Consider the following 19,767-nt stretch of genomic DNA (forward strand, 5'->3'; position numbering starts at 1 on the left):
AGAGCACAATTGTTTAAACATTACAGGCTAAAACATGGAGGTTATACCAGAACCGAGCCTTTTCCTTGTTTACATCAGAAATGTCTGTGCACATTTAAATCATTAAATGCACTAAAAGTTCACCTATCCCGCATTCACCCAAAAACTCCAAATCAGCAACAAAGTATACCAACTAAGTTTAGTTGTCTGTCGTGTGGATTTACAGATTCTTGTTCAGAGGGTGACTTTTTCACTCATCTGCATCGTGGACATCTAAAAGTAAATCATAAAGTCAGATGCCCTTATGAAGACTGTAATTTTGAAAGCAGTGTTTACTCCACCTTCAAAGCACACAAAAGTAAAGTACACAAACAACAGATCTCAAAGAGGTTTAAATCAGAAATTGTTGGTGACGATATTATAAGCCATGACAGTAATGCTTTACAAGAGCAGATGTTAGATGCTGATGATATTGAGGACACAGAAGAGTTGAATGAGGTGACTGAATCTGATCTGCACGATTTTGAAAAACAGCTTCAGCACAACTTGGCATCTTTACTACTAAAGATGCACACTGTTTTACACATACCAGAGAGTTCAGTGCAAGATGTGATAGAGCAGCTCTGTCAAATCAATAAGCTCTCACAACCACTTGTACAACACAGAGTCAGGGGCATATTAAACAAATATTGTGCTGACATGGATGAGACTGTTATTAAAGAGATTATCAGTGCTGTGTCAGAAAGTAACATGATGACACATTGTTCCAAAGATGGACCTTTAGGAACTGCCAAAAAAGAGCAGCCTATGTGCGTAGAGAGTTTCCACTGGTAAATACAATTTAATATGTTGTGGAGAAAGGCAAACAAACTCTTGCATATGTTCCCATTGTTCCTATGCTACAGAAGTTGCTTAACAAAACTGATGCTTTAGACAAAGCTATGTCAGAGAAAGTACATGTCCTTCAGGAATTCAGATCATATGCTGATGGGCAATACTTTAGTGAAAATCAATTTCTTGCAAAAGATTAGTTTACAATTGCTCTTGTACTTTACATTGATGACTTTGAAGTCGTCAATCCTCTTGGAACATCAAATCTAAAACACAAGATGTGTGCAGTATACTGGGTTATTGCAAACATACCTTCAAAATATCGGTCAACCCTCAGCTCTATCCAACTTGCTCTACTGTGCAATACCTCCATAGTCAAGGAGTGTGGTTAAGCAAAGGTTTTCCAACCTCTGATGATCTATGATCTAAAATTATTGGAGCAGAATGGCGTTTACCTGGAGCAACTAAGTGCAAGTGTGAAAGGTACAGTCTTGTATGTTGCAGCTGACAATCTTGCTGCCCACTCTCTTGCAGGTTTCCTGGAGAGTTTTACTGTGGACAAGTTCTACAGATTCTGCGTGGCAAGCAGTAGAGACACTCAACAACAAGAGGTATGTTCTGGTTTCTTTCACCTCCGAGACAAAGAGTCCCATGACAGGCAGGTGCAAGAGATCAGAGAGGACCCAGGAATGACTCGAGCTTATGGTGTGAAAGGAGCATGTCCTTTAACTGAGAATCTTGAGAACTTTCATGTGGTCAGTGGGTACCCTCCTGACATCTTGCAGGATATTTTGGAAGGTATTGTTCCAGTTGAATTGTCCCTTTGCCTTACAGACCTGATATGCTGAATCAGGCCATCAGGTATTTCAAGTACACATTTTGTGACAAAACAGATCGACCTCAGGTTATTGGAAAGGGATTTTCCAGTAAAGGGAACATTGGTGGAAATGGCCATGAGAACTGGTGTCTCATAAGGCTTTTTCTATTTCTTATTGGTCATTGTGTCCCTGAAGGTGACAACACTTGGGAAATTCTCATGCTGCTTAAAGATATTACTGAGCTAGCTGTAGCACCAACGCATACAGAAGAGACACTTAACTTTCTGGACAGTAAGATAGCAGAGCACAGGCGCTTATTGCAGTCAACATTTCCAGAGTTTCGTTTAAGGCCAAAACATCACTTTGTGGAACATTATCCTCAGCTGGTAAGGAAATTTGGTCCCCTGTCTGAGGTTTGGACAATGCGGTTCGAGGGGAAGCATACATTCTTTAAGAGGGTAATTCGCACTGCTCAGAACTTTAAAAATGTTGCCATGACACTTGCTACAAGACACCAGCAGGCAGTCAGTTACCATCTCGATTGTAGCTCATTTTTCAGACCATCAGTTGAGATGTCAAAGGTAACTCCAGTTTTGCTTGCCACCTTCCCTCACAGTGTGCAGACAGCAATTGCTCAAAACTTTACAACACCAGAGTCGGTGCTTGAAGCGGCATCTGTCAGTGTAGATGGAATCAAGTATCAACCAGGCATGATACTGTCTTCTGGGTCATGCTCTGGTGTCCCTGCATTTGTCCAGATTCACAAGATAGTTGCAGTAAATGTAGAGATTCTATTTGTCTGTCACAAATTGGCCGCATGGTACAGGGAGCATTTGAGATTTTACCAACTTCATTGTGATAGTGTTACTTCTATGTGTGTGTTAAAGATGTCAGATTTAAATGATGTCCTCCAATTATCGGCATACAGTGTGCAAGGAGAGCTTATGGTGACACTGAGACGATTTGTACTTTGCTAAACAGCTGTCTGTCATTTTTTTTCCCCAGATGGCCATGGAACAGAAATTAACAATGCGAGTTATCGTCTCTGAGGGAGATATAAGAAAGATGACAATGAACCCTCGACCATACATACCTGAAGATTTGATTAGCTGGCTCAAAGGCACTCTCCAAACAAATTACAATTTTACCTTACAGTACCAAGATCCTGAATTTAACAATGAATTATGCAACCTCAAAGACTTGTCTGAGCTCCCAGATAAACCAACGATCAAAATCATCCCTATCATTGAGCTTGTACCAGTCCCTGGAGGTTCTGAGTTATGTAGTGACACAAGCAGCCAAGCAGACACTGAGATCGTGTCCATCTCTTTGGATAGAAGTTCTCAGTGGCTAGAGATATTTGAAATTTCAAAATTTTAAATCGATGTAGAGTATATACTACGCCAAGGTAACCAGCAGTATCTCAGGGATGCAACCTTTCTTAAAGTTACAAAAGAACTAAAGCATGACATACTCGAGAAATTGGCTGAGACCATGTATGCATTTAAAGCATACCCAACGAAGGAAGATTTTGAGACTGTTGCTAAGGCTTTAGTACAAACACACCCATGCCTTAAAGAAACCAGGTCACCCTCTGGCTGGAACGGTTGGAAAAATAGCCTTAAGTTTAAAATGGGTAATTATAGAACCAAAATGCGGCAGCTGGGTCGACTTGATGTTACTGTCAATGGTGGCAAGCGAGGAAGTGACACTACAAATGGCGATCCTCCTATTTCCGTTTTGTTTTTTCCTTAATCTCTTCTTGTCATTTTTTGTAAATTACAGTCAGTGTCCTTATAAAGTGTTTTATTCAATGTTCACTATCGTCTAGACAACTGAGCCAACAGACGTCAGATGCCTTTGTCTTCGGGGACTGCCGGTCATCTTGGGCGATGATCCTTCTGCTTTCTTCAAGACCTGCTTTGTAAGTAAATTCATTTTTTATATGTTGCAGATGCATATGAGGGGCCGTGCAAGCCATAATTCATTCTGGCACTCTCTCACACACACACACACACACACACACACACACACACACACACACACACATTCTCCTCTCACACACGTATTCTCCTCTTACACCCATGTTCTCTTCTCACACACACGTATTCTCCTCTCACACACACGTATTCTTCTCTCACACACACGTTCTCTTCTCTCACACACACACACACACACACACACACACACACACACACAAGTTCTCCTCTCTCTCTCACACACACACACGTTCTCCTCTCTCACACACGTGTTCTCCTCTCTCTCTCTCACACACACACACACACACAGTGTTCTCCTCTCACACACACGTTCTCCTCTCACACACGTGTTCTCCTCTCACAAACACGTGTTCTCCTCTCACACACACGTTCTCCTCTCTCTCTCTCACACACACACACGCACACATTCTCCTCTCTCTCTCTCTCTCACACACACACACACACACACACACACACACACACACGTGTTCTCCTCTCACACACACACGTGTTCTTCTCTCACACACACGTATTCTCTTCTCACACACGTTTTTTCCTCTCACACACATTCTCTTTTCTCACGTACACACGTGTTCTCCTCTCTCACACACACACACACACACACACACACACACACACACCTGTTCTCCTCTCACACACACTCGTGTTCTCCTCTAACACACACACACACACACACACACACGTGTTCTCCTCTCACACACACGTGTTCTCCTCTCTCTCACACACACACACACACACACACACGTGTTCTTCTCTCTCACGCACATACACGTGTTCTCCTCTCTCTCACACACGTGTTCTTCTCTTACACACACGTATTCTCTTCTCACACACGTATTCTCCTCTCACACACACGTTCTCTTTTCTCACACACACGTTCTCTTCTCACACACACGTGTTCTCCTCTCACACACACACACACACACACACGTGTTCTCCTCACACACACACACACACACACACACACACGTGTTCTACACTCACACACGTGTTCTCCTCTCACACACACGTATTCTCTTCTCTCACACACACGTATTCTCTTCTCTCACACACACGTTCTCTTCTCACACACACGTTCTCTTCTCACACACACGTATTCTCCTCTCACACACACGTTCTCCTCTCACACACATGTATTCTCCTCTCACACACACGTGTTCTCCTCCCACACACACGTATTCTCTCACACACACGTTCTCTTCTCACACACACACGTGTTCTCCTCTCACACACATGTGTTCTCTTCTCACACATATATGTTCTCCTTTCACACACATGTAAAATAAAATGCTAAATAAACTACCCTGAGGGGGAAAACATTAACAAAACAAATACATACACAAACAAACTGGACTGGGCAGGCTGGCAAGGATCAGGACTGGAAACACGACAGCACAAGACTTCAAACAACGGCATGTGATGACGAACTGGCACAGGACAGCAGACATGAGGGGTTTATAAACTGTGGGAAATTAACAAACAAACAGGTGAACACAATGGGTTAACAAGGAGGGTGGGACTAGACAATAGAGGGCGCATGAGACAGAGACAACTCAAGCCATGTGCTCACTTAAAACGAGACTAGAACACACAGCCAATGAGATAACTCATTAACCACGTGTTCATGACAACACAAGCACATGGTGCATGCAAACCAAGACCAGAGTAGCAGAACCCTGACCGTATCATCTTTAGATATGATGTTGTGTACTTTTAGAGAAAAATGATGTCCATAAATGTGGACTCATGGTCCGAATTTACATAAAACACTTTTTCCCTAATGCATACATAGCATAGACTTTTTTTTACTTGCTTTGACTATCAGAGAGTAAAAGCATTTTTCCCCTTTTTGGACAGTAAAAAAAAGTGTGAAAAAACATTTCATAACACGTTCAAAGTAATTTAGGTAGCCACTTAAGAGATAAAATATGTTGTATACGTATGTAGACATTCAAGCCCTAGGAGGATACATCTATACCAAAATTATTTATATGAGAGAACATTGTCAAATGAACTTGATGGCAAAAATTAATTTGATAGACTATTCAAACAAGGATAAAGGCAACTTGTTAATCGACAAAATATGAGTTTTGTTCATAAATACCTAAAGTTTCCAAACACAGTTCATCTACAAAAGTACATAATAATAAAACATATTCCAATATTTAAGAGTAAACAGATAAAGGTATGACAATACCAAACAAAGCTACCAGTCAAATAAAACAAATTGAAATGTACATTAATGTTTCTGGTTTATTTGAATACCTTCTTCTCATCTTTTAAACCACTAAAAAAGCAGTCTAGCGCCATAAAGAACACATCTCCCAGCACAACCCCCCATCCACAAAACACATGCTTTTAAAATGGTACAACCTAAAGCAATTTTAATAAAGCAGTAATTTTCAGTCAGTTGAAGCCATAAGCAGACCTTCAGCTCCCAAACAAGTGGCTAAAAATCAACTTTATTGGCAATATACTGACAAAACTCATGAATAAAACCAATATGTTCTAAACCACATTTTGATGAAAAATAATGTCCTAAAGGGGAGAGAATCCAACTGCAGATTTAGTCACAAGGAATAGTGAAAAAACAACTGTTATTTCTAATTTAGAGTTTTGACAGAACATTGTAGAAAAAAGAAACAGGTTATGAAATACAAGTTAAAAAAAAGATTGAGAAAAGAAATTGGAACACGAAAAACAAACAAACAAAAAAATTAATCCAGTTAAAAGAAAAAAAATAAATAAATACATATATTACATACATAACAAAATAACAAATAAAAGCACACTTCAAGAAATAAACATATCTGCCATTCATCATCCGATGTTTTGAAGGATGTATTAACTTCACATCCAACAAGAAGTGACCTTTAAAATTTAATTAGTTTATCTATTATTTGAGTGTAAACCATGAATGGAATTATTTGAAAGAAATATAATTCAACTGTGACAAGATTATCCAAAAGGAAACGATATATAAGTCGAGTCTTTCTAAGTATTTGATCCAGGTCTGTCACCTCACAATGAAACCTATAACTATAGCTTTAGTTTTAGTTTTTAACTATATATTTAGGCTTACAGTAAACACTAAGTATTATTTATATGTAAACTGTTGTGTGACATGGATTTAACATCTTAAAACTTGTAGAAGTACAAATGTAGAATTACTTAAGTAAAGGTAACAAAAACAGAAAAAAATCATATTTTCATGAAATTGCTATGATAATATTATGAAAGAGACATGATAGTTGTATCGCATTCCACATAAGGAGAAGACAGAGAGAAAGAGAAAGAGAAAGAGAGAGAGAGAGAGAGAGTGAGAGAGAGAGAGAGAGCGAGAGAGAGAGCGAGAGAGAGAGAGAGAGAGAGAGAGAGAGAGAGAGAGAGAGACTAAACTTATAGTTTAAGGCTTTTGCACAGCCCTGGTACCAAAAATGCATGGCAAACTCACTTCTTATCTTTACTTTTCTGTTTTGAAATATTTATATACCTTCTTGTTGATTATTTGAGCTTACAAAACCTAGCATTGTTCACATGCTCCTCACTACACAGTGTGGATGCAAATGTATGATTGTTGTCTGTGTTCAGTGCTTTGAAAACTGAATTTTGTGTTGTTGAGGTGTAATGCAGCTTTTGTGTACATGCATGTGTGGGGAGATGGTTTGGCACTGTGTGTGTACAGAAGCAGGGATGTTTAAGGAAGGTTATGACTGAATAGTAAGAGTGCTCAATTAAACTATAGATCAACAGCAACACTGACAGAGTTTTAGAAGAGATATGAGGCACAAGGCTTCCGACAGACTCAAAAAGTTTAAGTCACAGGCGTTCTCCTGGCTGCTTGGAACACCTGGAAGTTTATAATCTTTCAGTCTCTTGTCTTTCTTACTGCAGGCTCTGCATGAAGTTCCATGACAGTGAAAATCATCAGCCAGCATAAGCCAAAGTTTTTTGTTGATGTTGTTGTTGTTTTTAGATTTTTATATGCAATTTAATTAATACACACTGCTCCACGTCTACAAACAATAAATCCTTAATGATAATTATCTTGATAATAATAACAAGGATAATAATATAGTCATCATGTGTTGGTTCAGCAGCCTTCTTAAGACATTCATTGTGGTTGTTGCATATGTACAGGAAATCATTTACATCCAAAATGGGTCAGGAGGGGTCAGTGGTTGGAGGTCATCTGAGTCTCTTCTCCGCTGAGTAGATGGACATGTAGTAATCATTACTGCCCACTGCAAGATGAGGCTAAAGGGGTAAAAGAAAAATTATATACATGTGTAAAAGTTTTATTTTTTATAAGAAGTCTTATTATTGGCTAAACGTAAGAAGTTTGTTTGTAGTTTTTACTGTCAATGGGTGAATAGCTTTTGACCAAAATTTAAAACAGAGATGTTTTTGCTGGGGAAAAAATGCCATTTATGACATTTATGCATACTCTCAAAACTCACCTTTTGCATTAAAAAGCACATGAAATGAATGCTTATAATTCACTCAATATAGCACTATTTAATATATTTAGTATATACATATATATATATATATATATATATATATATATATATATATATATATATATATATATATATATATATATATATATATATATTAATACACACACACAGTTGAAGTCTGAATTATTAGCGCCCCTGTTTATTTTTTCTCTAATTTCTGTTTAATGGAGGGAAGATTTTTTCAGCACATTTCTAAGCATAATAATTTTAAAAACCTATTTCTAATAACTGATTTATTTTATCTTTGCCATGATGACAGTAAAAAATATTTTACTTGATATTTTTCAAGACACTTCTATACAGCTTAAAGTGACATTTAAAGGCTTAACTAGGTAAAAAGGGTGAACTAGGCAGGTTAGGGTAATTAGGCAAGTTATTCTATAATGATGGTTTGTTCTGTAGACTATCGAAAAAAAAAATTGCTTAAAGGGGCAAATAATTTTGTCCCAAAAATGAAAATTTGGTTCATTCAAACCAAATAAAAACAAATAAGACTTTCTCGTGAAGAAAAAACACATACTGTGAAAATTTCCTTGCTCTGTTTAACATCATTTCGGAAATATTCAAAAAAAGAAGACACTTGTATCTTTTTCCTTTAGCAAAAACATATTTTTGAACTCAGGTCAAAAGTAGACTGTATTTATGTTTCTGTTCAAATGGATTTGCACATGAAATGTTTCTTCAGTATTTTTTTTGTCTCCAGTCTGTAGCCATGAGTGTATATTGCAATGTAATGCTCATCAAGCTCTTTATTCGAGTCAGCTGAGGGTATAAACAAATGTCCTAAACTGTCAAGTAATTTCTTTAAGCCCGAGGTAACACTTTAGAATAATTATCCGTTATAACTAGTTAATAGTCCAATAATAAACTGTTAGTTAATGAGTTATAAATGACTTGTTAAATAAAAGTTAATAGTTTGTTAATTATTTATAGCTGTACCTTATAGATGGTCAGTAGATAACTTACAAGCTGTTAGTTAATACGTTTTAAATGACTTGTTAACTGTATTTTAATCATTTATACCTATACCTAATATATTAGTAATAAATCATGATCAAGCTGTTAGTAAATTACTTACTAAAGACTTGTTAGGTGTCAGTTAATAGTTTATTTATGTTATTGGGACGTTATTCTAAAGTTGGAACTATTCTTCATTTATTAACTGTTAGTAAATGAGGAATAGTTGCAACTTTAGAATAACGTCCCAATAACATACACAAGCTAAAAACCAACACTAATATATTAACTCACATTCTACAGATCAGTTGTTCAAAGTTTGTTAACTATCTAATAACACCAGTGAAACTTTTGTAGAATTTTTCTAATAAAAGAAATTTGTATTTATTTTGTTTTCATGTTTAGCACAAAAAGTGCCCAAACCTCATGGGTGTGTATTCGTTTGTATACTGCTGTTCTGCCAAGTGAAGGCTCAGTATGTGTGTTTCTACAGTATACATTAAACACAATGTTCAACATTTCATCTGTGGAGTTTTTTTTTTTTGGTAAAATACAGCACACAAAAATGCCTATGAGTGGAACAAGGTTAAGGTACAAACATTTTATAATTTAAATATCACATAAAATTTCTGTGGCTTGAACTTGTTCCATCTATTTGCTGTTCTATAAAGATTCACTGGTATTAGTAGATTTTTAACAAACTATAAACAGGTGATCTGTAGAGTGTGAGTTAATATATTAGTGTTAGTTATTAGCTTGTGTATGTTATTTGGACGTTATTCTAAAGTTGCAACTATTTCTTATTTATTAACAGTTAATAAATGAATAATTGCAACTTTAGAATAACGTCCCAATAACATGTGTAAACAATTAACTGATACTTTTACTTTTAGTTTTTTTACTTTAATGCCATATTGCTCATTGCTTTCAATGTAACATTAAGAAGTTATATCAAAGAATACACTTAAAATGCTCCTTTAAGTAGCTTTAGTGTAGTTGGCAATATTTGTCACTAGCACTTGTACTGTATAACTTTATGTTCAACTTAGTTCAAGAGCAACTAAAATTTAAAGCAGCTTTTCACAACACCACTGTTTATTGTAAGAAATGTAGAATGAGAAAACTTCCTTACCCAGAAAGGGTGAAAGGCCAGGCAGCTGATGGCTCCAATTCTCTGCCCCATAAAACCATCATAGTATTTAATGTTGCTGATCACATCCCCATTAGAGTTATGCACAGCTATAAACTGATTCATAGAGCCACTGGGAAAGAATGTGCGAGAAAGAGAGAAAATGGGATGATTATAAACAGGAAAGGTCAAGCATTTCAAAACTAAATGATATCATGATTATATTTTAAGATATCCCTTGAACTCTGCCCCTCACTGACTCCCCCCCCCCCCCCCCCATACTTATTTGAACTGCACATACGCACTGCACATGGACATTTGTAATTATGTACACACCCACTGCACATACACATTTGTAATCATGTTAATTTATCCGCACACTTTTGATTATAAATAGCAACCTGTACATATATTCATTTATTGTAAATCTCTGTTCATAGCTAATACAATCTGTATATAATGTTCATTGGACATCTATCTGTAAATATCACCATAGTTTTTCTATAACTGCACTTTATGACTTATACCTGTATCCTGCACTTGCTGCTATTGCACTGCTGGTTAGACCTAAACTGCATTTTGTTGCATTGTACTTGTACATGTGTAATGACAATAAAGTTGAATCTAATCTAATCTAATCATGGGCATTGATTTATTTTATTTTAGTCCTGTAATACAGTACCCTCTGGGGAAAAAAGTGTATAAGTTTACAGTTTATTTAAGATGTTTTTTTATACTATGTACAGTTGAAGCCAGAATTATTAGCCTCCTTTTTTCCTCGATTTCTGTTAAACAGAGAGATTTTTTCAATAATTAATTCATAGTTTTAATAACTCATTTTTAATAACTGATTGCTTTTATCTTTGCCATAATGACAGTACATAAAAATGTACTAGATAATTTTTAAGACACTAGTATTCAGGTAATTAGGTTAACAAGGCAGGTTAGGGTAGTTAGGCAAATCATTGTATGTCGATGATGGTTTGTTCTGTAGACTTTCGAAATATAGCTCAACAGGGCAAATAATTTTGACCTTAAAATGACTTTTGAAATATTAAATAGCTGAAATAAAATAACTTAAATAAAATGTTATCAAAATACAGTGAAAATTTTCTTGCTTTGTTACTTATCATTTGGGAAATATTTCTTAAATGTATATATTCTCAATAAAGTCTCAATATGAATACAGTTGAAGTCAACATTAGCCCTCCTGTGAATTAATATAAAAATGATCTATTTTTCAATTCCAAAGGATGTTTAACAGAGCAAGGTATTTTTCATTGTATTTTCTGAAATATTTTTTATTCTAAAGAAAGTTATAGGACTATATTTTAAAGATCTATGCGCAAAGTCTAAAGTGCATTGAACAAAAGCATTAAGGGCGTGTTCAAATTAACTTTTACTATTTTAAGGATGGAAAATATGGTTTAAAATGATGAGGTCTAAAAGAATTGTGTAAGTGAAAAATCTTTGTAAGTGAAAAAACTACAAGTCTTCACCAGTGAGAAAACAGTTAAAGAAAATTTAAAGATAAAATACTTTTAATTCACTCATGTACTTTTGTGGAGTAAGAAAACGGTGGTGGGCGCCCTCCACTAAAGACTTCCCTTAGCCTAGGCCTACATATGTAATTTTGTAAATTGTTAAGTGCAAAGATTTGTTTTAAAACAATTTCTAAATTCAATTAGGTAAAAAAAAAAACACAGTTACATTCGAACACACTTTCTGGAAGCATATCATGTCCTATGCACTTGGTGCCATATTGTACCGGGTGTATGATATGGTCTTTATTGTTTTATTCTGACTAGAATAAAAATAGTTTTTATATATATATTTTTAATCAATAATTAATTCATTTTCTTTTTAGTTTAGTCCCTTTATTAATCAGGGGTTGCCACAGCGGAATGAATCACACTTATCCAGTATATTTTTTAAACACACACACAGCTGAAGTTGTATATACACTCACCCACAGACACACACTCAGACACACACACACAGACACACAGACAGACAGACACACACACACACACAGACACACAGACAGACACACACACACACACACACACACACACACACACACACACACACACACACACACACACACACACACACACACACACACACACACACACACACACACACACACACACACACACACACACACACACACACACACACACACACACACACAATATGGACAATGTAACTGAAACACTGGTCAATTTAGTGTTGGAGATTTCATGGCTAAATTTGACCAGACTGGTGGGTAATTTTCATTGAATGCACATTCCACCACTAAGAGCAGAGTGTGAGGGTTTAATTATCCGAGTTATAGCACAGTGGTTAAAATATTTAGGTCACACTATTGCACACTATTGATATATCAGAGTTCAAAAGAGGACAAACTTCTGGGTGCATGTCTCACTGGCACATTTTTGATCAAGACAGCAAGTCTTGGTAATGTATCAAGATCCACAATATCCAGGGTAATGTCATCATACCATTAAGAAGGATGAACCATATCCAACAGGAGTAACTGTGCAAAAGAATAGGTAACAGAAAGGCAATCTGCAAAAGCAAGCTGTCTGAAAGGGATATCTGGGTACTTAAAACATAAAACCACAGCTCCCCAACTCACTAAAGAATTAAATGTGAACCTCAACTCTCCTGTTTCCATCAAAACTGTTAGTTAGGAGATCCACAAGGTCAATAAACATGTCTGGGCTGCTATAGCCAAACCTTTGCCAAAGCCAAATGTCTGTTTTAAGGGTGCCAGCTACAAAAATTTTGGGTTATAGGCAGGTCTATGATCCTGACGGTATAATAACCTAGGATAAAAATATCACGATTTTAAGGTAAAGTGGTTACTGCTCTAAAATACATTCTTTTAATTGTCTGGGTAAAAATAAAAAAATTCCAATTGAACACAATATAGTTTATTTAAAGAAATACTTAAAATATTTAAAAAATCATTTGTTTCTGCAATCTTGATTACACATATTTCCCTACAACTTGAAAAGGCACCTTTGGATATTTTCTTTGAATATAAAGTAAGCTGCACTGGACTGTTCAGGTCTATAACGTGCTTCGATGTTGCTGTATAAGTGATTGTTTTTCAGATGTTTGTGGGCTGACAGATGCTTTTAATGTTGATTAGGGATGTCGATTTCAACTAAATCGAATGAATATTATTTAAATTATTGATCAATTAATAGATTTTTTGTTTACCCCTTTCATGTGAGTTGTGTCTGCTTTATGACATGTAAATATACACTAATAACGCAGGCATTATTACACAAAGGGAAAAAAAATCTTCGAAAGTCTAGTAAGAAGCAATAACTTATTCAATATCATTGTATAATGACTAAATGCAATGGATAAAAACAGTATCTCATTCAAAGAACACTGAAAAATAAGCCTATAATATATTACTGCCATAATGATCACTGCAAAAAGTGTTCATTTTATAAATAAACTATAAATACAAAAAATAAAAAATAAAAATAATTATAAGTAATGGAGCACTATATGCAAAAAACTAAACTATTATATATGGATATAGCAGGGGTGTTGCTAGAAACAAATCTCTACTGTGGCAGTACTTTTATGAATGCTACCTTAATCTACAAGTACCTAAAACCAACTTATTCAGAGGTGAGAATGTTGACAGCTTTATTCATGGGGTAAACAAAAACCAAATGTTTCCATATGGAGCTCCTCGGGCTGCCTAGCTAAATTTTTTGAGCAGTGCGAATCAGCATCGGCCAGGGCAAAGGGTATGCGATACCATTAATGACTTGTATTAAAAAATTTAATCAAATATATGACTTTACTTGATTATATAGGTTTGTGATACAACAATTACAGTAAAGGATTAATTAAATTTTTTATTCCATGGAGCGAAACAAATTATCCAACTTCACAGTTGTGTAGCAGATGGGCATGAACTAAAATATACAACTCATATAAATTTGTTGGAAAAAAAAATGTCTTTTTGGAATAATTTTCGCTTGGTATAATTTTTATCTTAATTTTAGTATATATTTTTTGGTCAGTTACCAACAAAGTAAACAAGATGAATGAATAACATTTGATGTACTATGCTTCAACAGCAAAAACACAAACTAGTTTGTTAAATAAGATTTTTATACAAATGAAACAAAAGTAAAATATTCTGTTTGCATTAATGTCTTTTTGTATGAAGTATGATGAAAAATAAAAGAGTAGCCAATATTAAACTGTTTTCACTGTTAATGACAAAACCATCCATTGTGGCGGTCAGTTATACTGACAGTTATACTTTAAATGTCAGTTATACTTTACTTTGCTTAATCAAGTCATTTGACCACAATGAGCCAGGTCAGGCTTTACAATCTATTCGCAGCACTAAATGTGTTCTCGGATTACCTCGGAAGAACAAACTCAGCTGGAAGGATGAGAGAACTCAAAAACTGAAATGAGATACTCGCCACATGTCTACATATTTGTGCTAGTCTGTCAGATAAAATTGCTCAAAACACCTTAATATATTAGAAAAAGTAGTTAAAGTTTGGATAATCAATAATTCATTACCTGATCTGTGAATTAACAGCAGCACTTGCGGATATGAGAATAAGATTTGCGCATAACAGGTATTTATGTGTCCCCTAATATGCAACGTCAAAAGAGTGACACTAAGGCAGAAATATTTACTTTCAGCCTGCCACCCTCAATCAAGTTTGGTTTTGGCCCTTTATAAGAAAAAGCTTAAAGACCCCCAAACAGTACACACTTGATTATGCAATTTGTGAAGTCATGGATGGGTCTCAATGCAAAGCATTCTCCAAAATGTCCATGCTTATTGGTCATCAATAAAATGTAATCATTAGCATCCCTAATGTGGATGATCCTTTGCTGCTGGAGATACTGTTGCCCTAAAAATAAATTTGCCAACACGTATAACAAAAAAAAAAAATGATATACCACATGTATAAAAGAAATTGTATTGATTTTAAAACCAGACTTTTGAACCTTGAAACCATGATGTTTAAACTGGTTATCGCCCTATGCCTAACTATGAACAATGTGAAACATGTGTTGTTTTCTGATGAGTCCACCTTCACTGTCTTTCCCACATCCAATAGAGTCACAATGTAGAAAAACTCCAAAGAAGCGTACCACCATCATAGTACATAGAAGCTTTTCAAGAAGCATGGGGGTGGATCAGTGATGGTTTGGGCTGCATTATCATGGCATTCCCTAGACCCGATACTTGTGCTGGACTACTGAACCATTCTGGAGGACCATGTGTACCCAGTGGTTCAGACATTGTATCCTGAAGGCGGTGCCAGGTATCAGGATAATAATGGACCAAAACACACAGCAAGACTGGTGACAGAGTGATTTGACAAAGATGAAAGTGAAGTTGAATATTCCTTATGGCCTGCACAGTCACCAGATTTAAATATTAATGAGTCTGTGTCAGGAAATATTTCCCACCAAAAGCATCACATAGTGACCTGGCCACTATTTCGCAGGAAGAATGGCTAAAAATATCTATGGCACTACACAGCACAAATGGATTATTGTGGTCTAAAACCAGGTGTTTCAGTTTCATTGTCTCAACCCTGTGTGTGTGTGTGTGCATATATATATATATATATATATATATATATATATATATATATATATATATATATATATATATATATACACATAGTTGAAGTCATAATTATTAGTCCCCCCCCTGAATTATTAAACCGCTTGTTTATTTTTTCCCCAATTTCTGTTTAACAGAGAGAAGATTTATTCAACACATTTTCCTTGCTCTGTTAAACATAATATGGGTATTACTTAAAAAAGAATAAAAAAATTCAAAGGGGGCTATTAAATCTGACTTCAACTGTATGTGTATGTATGTATGTATGTATGTATGTATGTATGTATCTATGTATCTATGTATGTATATATATATATATATATATTTATATTTATACACACACGCGCGCGCGCGCGCACGCACGCACGCACGCACGCACGCACACACACACACACACACACACACACACACACACACACACAAAGAGGATCATTTTCACACACAATTTTACAAAGTTTAAGTAATGTTATCTTCAATGAGTTGGCCACCATTAATGTCTGAATTAATTAGACATTTAGTAAATGAATCAAAATCAAGTCATAGTACAAATAAACTGTAAACAACAAGAATACTAAAGAATACAATGATTGTGTGAAAAAATAAAATAAAATAAACGCAGTGCATCTGCATCCCTCACCAAGCAAACAAATTTGCCTGTGGATGGATGTCTAGGGCTGTCAGTCCTTTCACTGTTTGCAAGGTGTTGACTGATTCTGGCATCCGTGGGTCAAAGAACCGCACATCTCCATTTACACTGCAAGAAAGAAAAACAAACTTTGTAAGCTGAATTTAAAGAGTGTCAGTCCCAATTTTTTAACTAATGAGAATGTTATTCGCAATTACCTGACACTGATAATGTGTCCTTCCGGCTCTTTCTGCAAGTGTGCCTTAACCACCCAAGCTCCATGTTCCCTGTAAGTCATCACACGACTGTAGAAAAAGATATTTGTTTAGGGCACTTACAGTCAATAAATATGATGAAGCACTGCTGAGCATTGATGGAACTGCAGTACTATGACAGATTGCACCAGAACACAGAATAACAAATGGTTACTTTAGTTTGAACATGGACGATAATTTATCAGAAATATGTTTCCTCTGCATTTGCTGTTTCCTGTGCATTTTAGCACTTTGGACAAACTCATGGAGTTATCAGTAAGATTTTTTAAAGCAATTATTTTAATCACAAGGCTGCTTTGAAAATGTATACATCAATCTGTCCAAAAAAAGAATTTCTTTTACAATTTTCATACCTTCATGAATGAATTCATTTTGATAATGAACACATATGTATTCTTTTAGATAAAAAAAAAAAGTTCAATGAAATTAAAATTGATGAGTAACCAACATTCTTCAACGTATCTTTTATGTACTACAGAGGTAAGAAAGTAATACAGGTAAGGCATGCGACAAGTGGGGGCAAAAAATTAAAGAATAAATTGCCTTGTACAATTTACAACAATCGCAGGTAAATTTGGGAAAGTTTTGTTTAATCCAGCCATTTTTATTATAGTGTACATTTTTTTCTTTAATTAGATTCAATAAATACAATAATTTTTTTAATTGTAATTTATAACAATAAATTTAATACATTTTAAATAAATATTTAAAATAGTTTAAATACATTTTATATTATATTTATTTTTTAATATAATGTACATATTTTAGTGGAAATTAACCACATAATAAATACTAGAATTCAAGGAAATTATTATTATTTACAATGTGTGTTTGAAAACAGTTGTACAACAGACCTTTTCTGTTTTTGAAATGAAATTGTGAAATCTGGGAAAGGAGTCAAAAATGTATTTAAAAATAATTTGAACAACATCATAGTGTATGCAGAGCATGGGATGCAAGTTTACTTAAATTTTATCAAGCAATTTACAATTTAAAGTACTGGGACTGCCAGGCTGAGTGTAAATTACTAAAACATAACTCAACAACATTGAATGAGCTGTGGGACACAGAGATGAAGTACAGAATGTGAAGATTGTACAATTACACATACAAACTGATGGATGTGACTAGGCTTGCCACGATAGGCGGTGATACCGGTTTTAAGACGCAACACCGGTGACATCACTTTTTCACCGTGACACCGTCCCCACATTTGTTTTCTTTTTAAGTATTCGTTTTTTTTTATAAATTTTTTTAAATTAAATGGGAAACATAATTCTTAATAATTTACTTAAGATGAGAGCATGCTCTATAATTATCATCTGAATATAGCTACAATGCGTCATATATTATTTATCACATAAAGAGAACGAGAGGAGTCGAATTTACAGAAAGAGAATGGTGGACGATTAAGTGTCAAAACAAAATGCAAAAGCGCGTTTGGCTATATTTTGGGTTCAAACCAAATGCAAAAAGAGAACCTGAAGACGGTAATGAGGCAATCTGCAAACTTTGCCTGACAAAGTGTCAGCAGTTGGAGGAAACACAACTAATTTATACACGCAACCTCAACACACCTACTTGATGTTCAACTGTGGGTGGGTCGCGGGTAGATAAGATCAATAGCCATAAATACGCAACGCATACTCTCATTTTAAAAATTACGCGACCATCATCTCACAATGTTTAATAAAAAATGATCTTTTTTTTTTTTTATTAAAACAAGAGTGATTTAGCAATGCCACGCCATTAATAAGCCAACTGCAGAGAAACAAAGCAACCATAGCGGCAACAGCCGTGAGCACTTTTTCTGAAGTTCAGCTGTTCTTTTTTGCACTTGATTATTATGTGCTTAATGTTAAATAAATCAATAATGAATAGGCCGACAAGAGTGTAGGCTAACCTGTGTGTGTGTGTGTGCGTCTTGTGTGAGGACGATCTCTTCAAAAACCGAAAGTTGCTTCGTCTGTCTGGCAATATTTCAGCTTTTAATAAATAAAAAGTTAATTTAGATGAGCCTATATTATTTAATTGCAATAAATTAACTGATGTGCGGCCACACATCAAATCTGAGGTCTGATCTCATCTCTCTCTCTCGCTGTCATACAGACACAGATGCCTAACGAGTCAAGTCGCAAAACTGAGGCTGGTACCAGCTGACAGGTAGAATAGCTGAAGCCTTTGCAAAATCTGTCAAAATACAGCATAAAATGAAACCCAAAATAAACTATTCATTGCATTTTCTGTTTGATAAAAATATACATAAACGAAAAAAAAAAAAAAATCAAAGGGTGGCTAATTTGTAGTAATGTGTTTTAATTTTAATAAAAATATGCTCAGCCTATTTAAGCTTAACGGTTAGCCTATAAGCCGTCAATAGGCAAGCCATTCAAAAAATATTATTTTACTGTTTACTGGGTTATAATCTATACTTTACAATAAAAACTTGCAATTTATAACACACCAGAGCTGTAGACCTACAGTCTATGCAGTGCGTAAACTTACAGGGCGGTGTTTGTCAATAGTCATACTGCCCACCACGATCTTTAACTCTAATATCTCTGAGGGAGATTATGTTACCCGATAGACAACATTACCTTGAGAGATTTTAAAAATAAAAGGTATTTTAAAAAAAGGAACAACACGCAAATCGCCAACAAATAAAACTAAGAATAAAACATTTTGCCAGTGTATGCTGTGTAGTGTATTCCGCCTCTGACAGTGTAACGCCCCTATGCAGCGCCTGTCAACTGCCGCTTGTGAGAGAGAGCTCAAAGCTGGTATCGATATAACCAAAAGCAAGATCATATCGTTATAAATATTCCATAACAATACTTATCGAAATGTTTATACATTTACATGTTGTTTATTGAGACTGTGTGATCTGTATAGGCTGTCTTATCTTTACAGAAGCTGTAAACTGACACGCGTGCGGTGATGTTTAGCTCTGACAAGGCGCTTTTATTTAGCCTGTAGTCTTTAGATTTTT

At 35.4% G+C, this 19,767-nt stretch overlaps 2 protein-coding genes across 14 annotated transcripts in view; one reads left to right on the plus strand and one right to left on the minus strand.

The window, feature by feature from the left end:
- The window catches only part of LOC147836337 (uncharacterized), a 432,239-nt gene that overhangs the window by 98,212 nt on the left and 314,260 nt on the right, over positions 1-19,767 (plus strand). The gene's annotated exons all lie outside the window — the stretch shown is intronic.
- The window catches only part of rptor (regulatory associated protein of MTOR, complex 1), a 236,070-nt gene continuing 222,373 nt past the window's right edge, over positions 6,071-19,767 (minus strand). For all 13 annotated transcript variants that reach the window (XM_087257152.1, XM_087257149.1, XM_087257147.1 and 10 more), the window contains 4 exons: positions 16,722-16,808; positions 16,516-16,632; positions 10,241-10,370; positions 6,071-7,885 (listed from right to left, as the gene is read on the minus strand). In XM_087257152.1, coding sequence (XP_087113278.1) covers positions 7,817-7,885; positions 10,241-10,370; positions 16,516-16,632; positions 16,722-16,808 — 403 coding nt within the window. In that variant the 3' untranslated portion in view covers positions 6,071-7,816. The remainder of the gene's footprint in view (positions 7,886-10,240; positions 10,371-16,515; positions 16,633-16,721; positions 16,809-19,767) is intronic.

The sequence above is a fragment of the Danio rerio genome, chromosome 6, assembly GCF_052040795.2.
Source record: "Danio rerio strain M-AB ecotype USA chromosome 6, GRCz13ab, whole genome shotgun sequence".
In the NCBI taxonomy this organism is placed as follows: Eukaryota; Metazoa; Chordata; class Actinopteri; order Cypriniformes; family Danionidae; genus Danio; species Danio rerio.